The sequence below is a fragment of the Mobula birostris genome, chromosome 2 (genome assembly GCF_030028105.1).
Source record: "Mobula birostris isolate sMobBir1 chromosome 2, sMobBir1.hap1, whole genome shotgun sequence".
Classification (NCBI taxonomy): domain Eukaryota; kingdom Metazoa; phylum Chordata; class Chondrichthyes; order Myliobatiformes; family Myliobatidae; genus Mobula; species Mobula birostris.
The window spans coordinates 14,856,717-14,868,763 of NC_092371.1; the positions used below are offsets into that span (position 1 = coordinate 14,856,717).

Below are 12,047 nucleotides of genomic sequence, written 5' to 3' on the forward strand. Positions count from 1 at the left end.
GTCGGTCAATTGTTGTACCTCCTCCCTCTTTGTAGCATTTTCCCGTGCTAAACGGCATTTTTCAATAATTGATCCACTCGTTTAAGATACGCTTAACAGTCTTTGCCTCTTCAGGGCTTTTTCAGAACTTACTTTTCTCACTACCTTGGTTCCCTAAGGAATTTGTAAAGCATTTTTCTACGTCATTTATGTTAATTTTAACAAGTTGACATTCTAACACCAATCATCTTGGTACCATTTTTGTTACGTTCGTTACTTCTAATTACATCTGAAGTATGTCCACATCCCAGAATGCACAACTTAATTCACTTATCTCGAAAACACCATGGCCATCATCCCCTCCGAATACAAAGACATCCCTTCAGTACAGAGATAAGGAAGAATTCATTTAGCCAAAGAGTAGAGGTTGACAGGGCGTCAAACGTTACGGGAGGGTCTGGCGGGTGGCAGGATAATAGAGTTGTGAAGGATAATAAATTAGCCATGCTGGAATGGTGGAGAAGATTTAATGGGTCGAATGGCCTAATTCTGCTTCTATGTCTTGTGGTCTTATAGTAATATCCTTGCTTCTTCACCTCACTCCCAAAAGCCGATTCTGAGGATTCTTTGTGGAAGCTTTTCAGCACTGAAGCGAATCAGAATTTAATCGTACTGTAGAAGAAGGTTGATGGGGCGTCCGGTCTTCTCCTATCCCCGTGACATTCGGCGGTGCTCTCCGTTTTCACTCGCAGTCTACCTACGCTGGTCTGATTTTTAAAGCGGGCTCGACAGCGAGAGATCAGGCGGAAGAGAAGATTTTGCAATCCGGATATGACGTGCAGTAGCAGGTCTCCTTTCGGGAAAGGCTGTCAGTTCCAGTTGCATTCACACGCAGCAGATTTTCTGACCTCCCGGGAGTCATGCTCAAGTGTGTGTCAATGCAATACAGAGGACATGTATGTCTTTCCCAGTGTCTGCATACTTACGTACGCTAAACAACGTTAAGCAATTTCAAACATACCCAGTTGAGAAACTACCCGTCCTGCCCTATATACTAGCTCTTGGGACATCATCTCGCACTATCTCCTCCGAGAAATTTATCCGACTCTTTTGCAAACCACATTCCAAGAGGAGATGGAGTAAAGATATGGGAAGTTTATTGGTGACAGAGACACGGGACTTGAGAAGGGTGAGTCTGATAATAGAGAACAGAGGTCATGAAAGAAAGAAAAGAGGGGAGGAGCACCAGAGGTAGTGGTGGTGATAGGCAGGCAAGGAGATAAGAGGATAGAGGAAAAGGGAGATGGGGAATGGTGAAGAAGAGGGGATGGGCGTTATCGGAAGTTCGAGAAATCGATGCTCATGCATCAGGTTGGAGTCTACCCAGATGGAATCCAAGAAGTTGCTCCTCCAACCTGAGTGTCGTCTCTTCGCGACAGTAGAGGAGGCCATGGGTCGACATATCGGAATGCGAAAAGGAAGTTTAGTGAAGATGGGTGAATTATCTAAAAGAGAATTTAACTTTAACTTTAATCCTCTACGGAAATTCTGCTTGATATAATTCAAGAACTTTAAGAAGGCATCAGTCACAATGTACAATAAAACAGACTGAATAACTAGACTGCATTGCATTTTTGATTCCACGCGTTGCTGTTAAAAAATGCAGAGGAGGCCTGACCCCAAAGCAAAGCCATGGAGGCAATTAAGCGATGAATGATAACTTTGCTAATAGACCGCAAAATAACAAGCCTCATGGGGCCACAAAACCACAGAAAACAAGCTACAGCCAACAAGCTACAGGCAACAAGGTCTGCTTTAGCTAGGAGGAGTGAAAACTAGGAGCAACTGGATAAGATGGGTTCGATGAGAGAACAAGGACTGTGGATGAGAACTGTGGATAAATAAAGTACAGATGAGGAGACTGGAAAGAGTGACAGGTGAACCCAGTGAACTAGGTGAAACAAATGCAAGGTGTCTGCGCGTGCAGTCCTGGCAGTTGAATGGGTTACCCAGCTGCAACTGCGCAAAGGCACAGCAAAAATTTACAGGTCAAAAATTTGCGGTTAGAACTCTGACAAATGATTCAAGGGCCAGATCTGAAACAGACTAAGTTCAATGTCGACTGGTACTTAACATCCTGTAAACTCGCGTTCCCAGTCCAGGGCTTAAAGAATGCATTCTTCTGGCGTGAAATTCTCGTAATGCCAATCTGGACAGAGGTTAATTTACCATTGAAATTTTGTAAAGGATTGTGTAAAGACACGTTACTTCAGTCTGCAAGGACAACTAAAGTTGACATGCCGTCTTCTTATTGCTACCATCAAGAACGACACATAGGAGTAGGAAAAGACATGCAACGTTTCAGCAACAGATAGTTTCCTTCTGCCAATGATTTCTGAATGGACAGTGAAGCCATCACGCTACCTCAGTATTTTCCCTCTCTTTTGTGCGATGGATTTAAATTAATGTTTATATCTACTAATTGTAATTTATAGTTTTTTTATTATTATATTTTGCAATTTACTACTGCCGCAAATCAACATGTGGTGATAATATTAAACCCGATTATGATTCTCAGTTTGATAACTCAGCCAATTCAAACCCTAACCACCAGTGCTCGCTTTGACAAAGGAAACTCTGAGGTGCGGAGGTGAAGGGCAGCCCACAACCAAGAGCGGGGAAAGAAGAGGGGAGACGTTAAGGGGGAATGGGCGAGGGGACGGAGGGTATTTGAAGCTACCAAAAATAGTGGATTCACGATACTGGTCTCCAATTGAAATGATGAGAACTTCCTCTGCTTCAGAAGGCACAGAGTCAAATGCTTACACAATGAAACATATTTCGCAAGAAAGGCAAGAAACCCAGTTTGATTACAGTCAGTCGACACACTGCTCCAGATCTAAAAGTATTTGCCAGACTTATGGTAAGGTTGGGATGATTCACTTCAAGTTCAAGTGCAATTTACTGTCCTCCAAACTTACGCAAGTATACAGCCAAATAAAAAGGCTTTCCTCCGGGTCACAATGCGTCACCATACAGTACACAGAACTCCCACACGACACATGCAATGATATTACCACAAATAAAACAAATCCCAACAGACTGACATTTTGTCAATCTTCACTTCAGCAGCGATTCCCAAAACGCGATGCGATGTTTCCCTTCAGCCGAGGCTACGTGTGGTGCTAATGATAAGGCAAGGGTATCATGTTTGACCCAGAATATGGATGTAGGGGGAAATCTGTAGGGGTTGCGCAGTTTTCTCCTGGTGGAGCTCAGTTGCATGATGGGTGTGAGGAAGCCATTCGCAATGATCCGTCTACCCCCTGTTCCATTCATATACAGAGTTAATAAAGATGGTGCTGCATCAGATTTAATGAAGCAGTTATTCCGACATTCTTTGCCGTTTGCACCAGAGAATCATATGTTTCCTCCAGTCTCTGATACAAAGGATTCCTTAACTTCACTCCTGGAACCCTGTTTCGGCCTCCTTCTGATAGAGGCTGCCGACCAGTAGGAGGTTTCTTTTTTTTTTTAACCGCCATTAATATATTTAAAATCCAGTAAATAATTCTTTACTCTTCTAACTGCAACGTTATTTTTTAAATGCTGAAGGGAACCGGAAGGTCGTACAGAAACTTCAAACCCAATTTGAGGAACGCTTCTCGGAAAGTAGCTCAGGTATTCGGTCAGACTACACTTGGTGTATTGTGAGCAGTTTTCGGCCTCTTATCTAGTAAAGTATGTTTTGGCAGACAGAGTTAACTGGAATAATAACGGGAATGAAATGATGGCTGGAGTTTTGGAGAATGAAGAGAGATCTCAGTGAAGCATGTTGAACAAAGGTCTAGCTGCAGTGCATGTGGAGAGGATGTTTCCTATAGTGGGGAAATGTAAGAGCAAAGACACAGCATCAGAATAGAAGGACGTCTCTTTAAAGCAGAGAAGCAGAGATATTTATTTATCTCGAGGGTGGTGAATTTGTGGAATTCATTACCACAGACAGCTGTGAAGGCCAAATTGTGCGTATACGTAAAGCGGAGTGTGATAGTTTCTTGATCAGTAAGGATGTCAAAGGAAGGCAGAAGAATAGTTCTGAAAGGGATAGGAAATCGCCAACGATGGAGTAACACAGCCAACCCGGTGGTCTGAATGGCCTAACATTTTCCTATGCCATGTAGTCTAATGGTTTATGGTCTAAAAAGACTCTGTATTCCCTGAAAGGCCAATGAAGCCTTTATTGGATGTGGGCGAAGAATTTCTCCAAATCCTTCGAGAATTTGCCAAGTAGCGGTTTCCACACGTTCAAGATTCAAGAGTCAAGATTGTTTATTGTCATTCTGCAGCATACGACTTTATAAATAGGACAAAATGATTGCTGCTCTGGATCCGTCGCAGCGCAAAAGACACAATAAGCACAGTTAGCACAATACACGCACAAAGAAGCACAAAAACTATAAAGGCAATCCTAATAAACATAATGTACAATAACTGATTGAACTGCAGCGTAAGTTGTACTCAGAAGTGGAATAACCTCGAAAATTGTAATTGATCAATACAAAGCCATTCTTTTTAATCATATTCCAGTACATTTGAATCATACAAAAGAAAAAAAATCGAAACAACTCCGAGGGAAGTTTTGAGATTAGAGAATGCAAATTATGCAGAAAGCGGCTGTTCTTCACTTAAGGCTTAGAATATGCCTTCATCGCGACATCAATGTTAGTCCAACATTTTATTCCCATAACAAATGAGCGCGTACAATTTTTGTCAATCGCGGAGCGTCAAGTCTTGAGTCGTTCAGACGTTAGTGTGACCCCAGATTCGGTCAAATACTCCGTAATCCATCCAAGCAGAAACAAGCCAGGTTCTCATCTGCGGTGAGAGGATGATACAGCGAAGTCGAGCGAGGGGTAAAGAATCGGCGCTTGGGTCTGGAATGTGTACCAAACATTGACAATTAAAATTATCGCAGCATAACCTCCCGTTGTTCAACAGAGTAACGAGTGTGCTAACTTTCCTCTACGTGACACCTACTTAAATAACTCCAGCAGATTACTAAACTATGGCTTATGTTTCATAATTTCCTGATGACTCAGTTCATGCCATCACTTTTTAGTACACAATCCCAAACATCAAGTTTGCGAATCTTAGAACGGAGTTCAAACAACGTCCGTACCTGAGCCGCACTGCTGTGTCCCTGGCGCGTCGCTGATTGACGATGTGTACCTGTGCATAAAAAGAATATGAATTAGAACTATTATCTGGCCAATTTATAATTAATCGCATAAATGTGTTATATGTCATAAATCCCAAATATGACAATTGACACCAATATACCAGTTAATCGGTCTATGCTAATAGTTTCTAATTATTTCGCATTCACCAATTGCTCTCAGATGTGTCGTCACTTTCTTATTCATTATCCAATAAGACAATGACTTCCAAAATGAGAATAGTTCCCAAATACACAGGCGAACCCGTCTTGGAATCGTATACATTAATGAAAGCATAATATTTAAGGATTCCCAAGTTCGTAAAGCCTACAGGAGGCTTAGATGGGGCATGATCTCTTCAATACACTCACGAGGAGATAACGAAACGTGATAAGACCATAAAATATGGGAGCAAAATTAGGCCAATCGGCCCATCGAATCTGCTCCACCATTCCGTCATATCTGATCCTGCATACCACTCAATCCCATACACCTGCCTTCTCGTCATAAACTTTGATGTACTGACTTATCTGGAAACTATCAACTTTCACTGTAAATATACACACGGTCTTGGCTTACACAGGTATCTGCGGCAGAGCATTCCACAGATTCACTATTTTCTAGCTAAAATAACTCATCCTTACCTTTGTTGCCCTCAGTTTTGAGGCTTTGCCCTCTAGTTCTGGACCCTCACGATAAAAAAAATCATCTTCACATCCAACTTGTCTCGTCATTTCAAGTTTCTGTAGGTTTCAATAACATCCCCCATTCTCCTAAACTCCAAAGCCGCCAAACGCTCCTCATATGTTAACCTTTTTTTTATTCTCGGAATTATCCTCATAAAACTCCTCTGGATTCTCTTTAATGGCACAGCTCTTTATTTCTTGAATGCATCAACGAGGAGATATTGAAACATTATATGATGACTCGAATTGGTCCTAGGTTTGGGAACGCAATATCCGATTGTCTTAAGATAGATACAGATAAGGATTATTCGGCAAATAGTATGTTTGCATTTTTTTGGTAAGGATGTTGAGTATAAGAGTATGGAAGTCATGCTGCATCGATATAAAGCCCTGGCCAGACCGCAGCCGGAGTATTGAGTGCATTTCCCGTTACCCCATTACAGAAAAACTGCGCAGAGCGCGCAGCAGAGATGTACAATGATGCTGTCCGGGTTAGTGGCATGAACTATAAGTAAATGTTGGACATATTTGAGTTGTTGTACAATACAAAAAAAAATCAAAAACACAATAAAACACCAGCACCTGCAAGACAATCCATGCGGAAAATGCCAAGAGAAACCAGAAGCAATTCAACATATCGCAGGATCCTGCCGCAGTTTAACTCAATGGGTTACTTACACAGGCAAAATCAACTGGAAAGCATCATTTACCAAAATTCTTGCTACGAAATACAATCTTATGAAAGACACAACACTTTACTATAAATAGAAGCCTTATCCATTTTAGAGTCAGTGTCCTGCAAATTATATTATGATATATCCCTCATTACCGATGGAGCAATCCATAATTACCGTCCGGATACAACATTACAGGGCAAACAAGCAAGAACAACTTACTCAACAGATATAGTCATTCGAAACATACGTAACATACAACACTCAATGAGCGAAAATCCCCAGATGCACACTGAATTAAAAGAAGAAATTGAAAGTCTATGGAACATGAACAGGGAATAAATACATTGCTCCGATAGTAATATCTACGAATAGCACCAACTCAATGTCACTATACAATAGCGTTAAAGTTTAGGCACACAAAACAGCATTTATGTAAATGCTAAGAAAGCCGCAATACTGAATGCCATTTGGAGTCCGAAAGTTCGAAGAAATTGAGAAATGTGTGTGTTTGTCTATGCCTATACCTCATATTTTACCAGCTTGAACCGACCGGGGAAAAAAAAATACTAATAAGAGCTCAATGGTAAAAATGTCATGATCACTGTCATTATGTGCTGTGTGATGCCCAGACATTATCAATACTCTTCAGAGAATGTCTGCCTGCTGTCAGTGGTTGCATAACCAGGATTGGTGATGTGCACCAGCTACTCATACAACCACCCTCCACCTAGTTCCATGGCTTCATGTAACCCTGATCGAGGTTGGGGGGGGGGCGGCTAAGCAGGTGCTACACCTTGTTTAACGGTTACCTGCAAACTAGAGGAGGTGATGATCACCTTAAAACAGGGACATTCCAACACGTTACAGGATGCTGCAGCAGTTTAACTCTATCTAACTACCTACACAGGCACAATCAAATGCGAAGCATCATGCACCAAAATCGTGCTGTAGAATCCTAGCTCATAAAAGACATTGTAACTTACCACAAGTGCAAGCCTGATTCAGTTTCAGAGTCAGTGCTTCAAATTATATTTTGTCCAAATAAGAGAAAATCTGCAGATGGTGGAAATCAAAGTAATACACAAAACATGCTGATGAAAGATGATGGAATATAGACTGTTTACTATTTTCCATAGATGCTGCCTGGCCTGCGGAGTTCCTCCAGTATTTTGTCTGTATTGCTATGTTATGACCTATCTTTTATTATTGATAAAACAATCCATTATAACTTGCAGAATATAATATTACAGGATAAACAAGTGATAAAAACGTATTTGAAAGATATAGACATTGCAAACACAGAAAGCATACAAAAATCAAGGAGAGAAAAAACACGAGATATATGCTGAATTAAAAGACGGAAAGGAAAGGCTGGGGAAGATGAGCAGGGTATACTGTACATTTTCCCAATAGTAATATCCCCAAATAGTTAATCCCACAGTCACTACACAAAAGGAGTGAACAATTAGGCTACATAGCAATGTTTATATAAATCCTCAGAAAGCGGCAATAATAAACACCAAACACGAGGAAATCAGCAGATGCTAGAATTTCAATCAACACACATAAAATTGCTGGTGAACGCAGCAGGCCAGGCAGCATCGATAAGAAGAGGTACAGTCGACGTTTGAGGCCGAGACGAAGGGTCACGTTTTACCAAATTGAGCTAGGAATAATGCAGCAACAATAATAATATAAACAAAATACACTAGGACACCCTGATCGCCGGAAACACGTTTTCAAGGATTCAGACATCCCATCCTTCAGATTCCTATCTTCCGGGACTTGAGTCGAATTTGCCTCAACTATTCTCTGTGTCCTCTGTTCTAAACCCATTGGCTGCAATTATATACAGCCTCGAAAAAGGAACAGTAGGAACTGTTAATAGATATATGGACATGCCTGGAAAAAGCGAATCCTTACCTGATTTACATTCTTTAAAATGTTCAAATAACAATTACGATAACCAGCAATATAAGGAGCCCAAGGAGGATCGCCGCGGGACGATAGCAGTCTGGAGAGAAAGAATTGTTGCTTGCTGAAATAATTGCTTCCAAGAACATTTTATTCGACGTTTCATTTGTTTGTAATGTGAATGATTCTAAACAGGTATACACTAATTCTAAACAGCAAGAGCAAAAATTTAAATCGATGCCTTCAAGTTTGATGCTAGATTCAGATTGTACAGACAATTACCATCCACACCAGTGATGTTCTAACACTTAAGGATACCATCAGTGGATGTTACTTTAATTATATATGTTGCATGTCAAGCCCTAGCCAACACACCACGGCAAATTACTAAGATATGAAAATGTATGCGGCGAATAAATTTGACCCCTCATCCTTAAGCTAAGATGGACGATTAGAAACCCATGGCAACGCCAACTAAAGAACGACTCATCGAATGAAATAGCGCATGAAACCATACGGCTCTTCAAGTCATTTCCCCGCTTTCCTCTTAGTCACTTTGCCCATTCCAATCATTTTTAATTTCACCATCCCAACCTCAAAAGAAAGACAACGCTTTTCTTTCATGGTGGTCGTGTCTAATACCCGCAAGCTGCTCCCAACCGCACTGCGAGTACATCACGGACATCAGAGAGCTAAAAAGGAGTTTTATCCCAAGTTTCTCGGAGGGCTCAAGGGTTGGACAGCCAAAAGTGGTGTTGCTAGAGATAAACAGATCCTCATAACCGAATGCATACATATTAATACTTACAGTGACTTTAGTGAACCGGCGGTCTATTCCAGCAGATATTGGGGAACAATGAGGCCGATCGGTCCATCGAGACTGCTCCGTCATTCCATCACAGATGAGTATTAATATTGCATGTGTAAAACATCGCCTTACCTTGATCTGGTTCAATCGTGGGATAGGAGACGCTCGTAGTCCTCGTCTTTCCCGCACACCCGACTTGTGCGATGCAGGTACAGACTCCTCCACTCCTCCAGGTTTCCACTGGGACCAGCACCTGACTCCTAACACTGTAGCTCTGGTCAGGATCAAGCGTGCCGGGATCGCTCCATCCTTCCGTGATCTGTCCGGATATGTTCCAGTAAATGATAATCTCTTTGGAAGACAGGCCGCCAACCAGACACACCAGGGGGACCGACCCGTTCACCTCAGACGGTGGGACAAATACCTGCATGTAGGTCCGAATGGTGGAGCTGTCTGGACAGAGATTGGAACACAGTTAATCGGAGCTTTAACCGAAATACATGGGTGAGTATAATCCCATTGCCGAGTTCTCTTACCTCCAACAAGGAGTGTAGGTCCTTGCACAAGCGGTGGATAGCTTTTTTTCTCAGCACAGTAGTAGGAACCCGAATCCTCCACACGGACATCCCGGATTTCCAGCACCGATGTGCGATCCCCGGAGCCTTTTTTGTAAGTAGACCTACAACCGTTCTGTTGGCAGCCCGTGGTTTTGATCGCTACCGGGGGTTCGTCATCACGGTGTTTGTACCAGAAAACACTGCTCGCAAACACCGTAAGTTCACAGGACAATTCAACCATCCGACCGACTTCTGCAGTCACCGCACCCGGAATCACAGAAAACGGCTTGGATGCTGCAACACAAATTATTATCAGTCAACTAAAATTATCCGGAACTGAACTAAGCAGAAATTAAGCACATTGCCTGTACTTTAAAAATTAAGAAACACTTTAAAAATTCGCCGATATTTTCAGTTGCATTTATTGGCTAAGGCATCTAAATAACATCTAACACAGAACCAGAAGATGTTCGACGTTAACCTGGTCAAATTTGAAAGACTTTTCCCTTATTCATTTACAGGATGTGCAGCCGATGAAATTAGTTTGTCTATCTGTCCGCATGTGACCTTAAATTGAGACGTTTGGTGCCATTTTCAGGTCCGGCTCGCCAAACAATCTGCTCGGCGTTTGGGGTTACTTACGGACAGAGAGGATCAGTGCGCCAGATAACCTTCACCAAAAGTAAATGAGCAAGGATCATAGAAAATCATTTTGAATTTATTTAGGTAGTTTTAGAATCAGCATTAATGAGATTCTAGCTTTGTAATCCATATTTATTTGATTCACTGAAGCTTATTTTCCCACTTGCACGGGACGTTTAATGTACTGGATAACAAACAGGCTAGGACGAGTTTGGGAGTTCCCAACACCGACTCACCGTAAACACGGTTCATCTGAACGGTAACGAACAGGAATAAAACTTCCATCATCATTTGGACTCAGCCCGGCGGTTGGCTATCGTGCACTCGACTGCCAGGGGTCGGTGTGAGTTTAGCCGCGACTCTGTGCAGCCGCTCAGCTGCCGTGGTCCCTGCTCGGTGACGAGATTCCGAGGCGGGTCTGCTGCATCCATTCCGCGTCTTGCGCGGGTTAGACTTGGTTACCGTGTTAGTGCGTCACAGGGTCAAACGGCTGTTGAAATTGTTCAGAAAGACTTCCAAAGGGAGCGTAGATTGAGCATGGTTTCTGGGAGGCGGACGTCCTCATGCCTGAATCCCCGCAGGAGCAGGCGATGAGTCGACGGCATTTACTTACTGCAGTCCCTCTTCTAAAGGTACTCTTTTCTGCACCGGGAGAAAGAGTTCAGAACCAGAGACATTGACGGACCACAGATATACAAGCCAGGGTAATTCACGACTTGGAGAATAACCTGCAGTGGTGTATTACAGTCGCTGCTAGACTTGCACAGCTTGGCCGGGGTCTGGGAAGAGCTGCTGGGTGTGTAAATTAGTGAATTTTGGTACAGGTACTTTGAAATGGATAATACCGAGTTCGCTTGGTCGGAGCTGCGCCATGAGAGGCCAACAGAGTGTATTCCATCGAAGTCCTAACCCGCGCTAAGGTCGAAATGCATTGTGCTGTCACAAAGTGTTACTCGCTCTGGGATTCGCAACCTCTGGCCTGTTCTTGTAGTCGCCATATTCAAACAGCGAAAAATGTTTATAATAAATGGTGATTTCCATAGCGTTGTACAATGCCGAGGCTTCATAAGATATTGGTTAGACCGTGCCTGGATTATTGTGAGTAGTTCTGGGCACCTTATTTAAGAAAGGATGAGCTGAAGTTATGAAGACCTTTTCTTTTGCATCTGGGTTTATACTGGCAGGAGATTAGAAGAATGGGCTGGGCGGGGTGTAATATCATTGAAACCTGTCAAAAAATGAAAGAGTGAAGGTGGAAATGTTATTTCCAATTGTAGGAGACGCTAGAACCAGAGTGCACAGCCTCAGTAAAGTATGACGCACCTTTAGAACAACGATAAGGAGGAATTTCTTTTGCCAGGGTGTAGTGAATTTGTGAAACTCGTTGCCAGAGATGGCTGTGGACCCAAGCCATTGGTTATATTTAGAGAGAAGCTTAATAGGTTCCTGATCAGGAAAGCGTTTCAGGAAAAAGATAGAACTGGTTTGAGTGAGAAATGAATCGGACATGATAGAATAGTGGAGCAGACTCGATGGGCTGAATCGCCTAATTCTGCTCCTATGTCATA

General features: G+C 42.5%; 1 protein-coding gene across 1 annotated transcript; it reads right to left on the reverse strand.

Annotated features, from left to right (window-relative positions):
* Positions 1 to 4,303: 4,303 nt before the first annotated feature.
* On the reverse strand, positions 4,304 to 10,827 carry LOC140212718 (Ig heavy chain Mem5-like). The gene is made up of 6 exons (XM_072283824.1): positions 10,716 to 10,827; positions 9,817 to 10,131; positions 9,413 to 9,733; positions 8,482 to 8,572; positions 5,159 to 5,208; positions 4,304 to 4,913 (listed from the first exon to the last, which is right to left on the reverse strand). The coding sequence occupies exons 1-4, from the start codon at positions 10,768 to 10,770 to the stop codon at positions 8,505 to 8,507; spliced, it is 759 nt and encodes a 252-aa protein (XP_072139925.1). The 5' UTR covers positions 10,771 to 10,827; the 3' UTR covers positions 4,304 to 4,913; positions 5,159 to 5,208; positions 8,482 to 8,504.
* Between the last annotated feature and the right edge of the window lie 1,220 nt (positions 10,828 to 12,047).

Bases quoted from the DNA above. Each gene is read 5' to 3' on its own strand.
- LOC140212718 (XM_072283824.1), bottom strand. From the start codon at position 10,770: ATGATGATGGAAGTTTTATTCCTGTTCGTTACCGTTCAGATGAACCGT. The intron at 9,734-9,816 runs GTAAGAGAACTC...ATCTCTGTCCAG, and splicing joins ACCTACACTCCTTGTTGGAG to ACAGCTCCACCATTCGGACC. The intron at 8,573-9,412 runs GTAAGGCGATGT...CTTTCTCTCCAG, and splicing joins CACGATTGAACCAGATCAAG to ACTGCTATCGTCCCGCGGCG.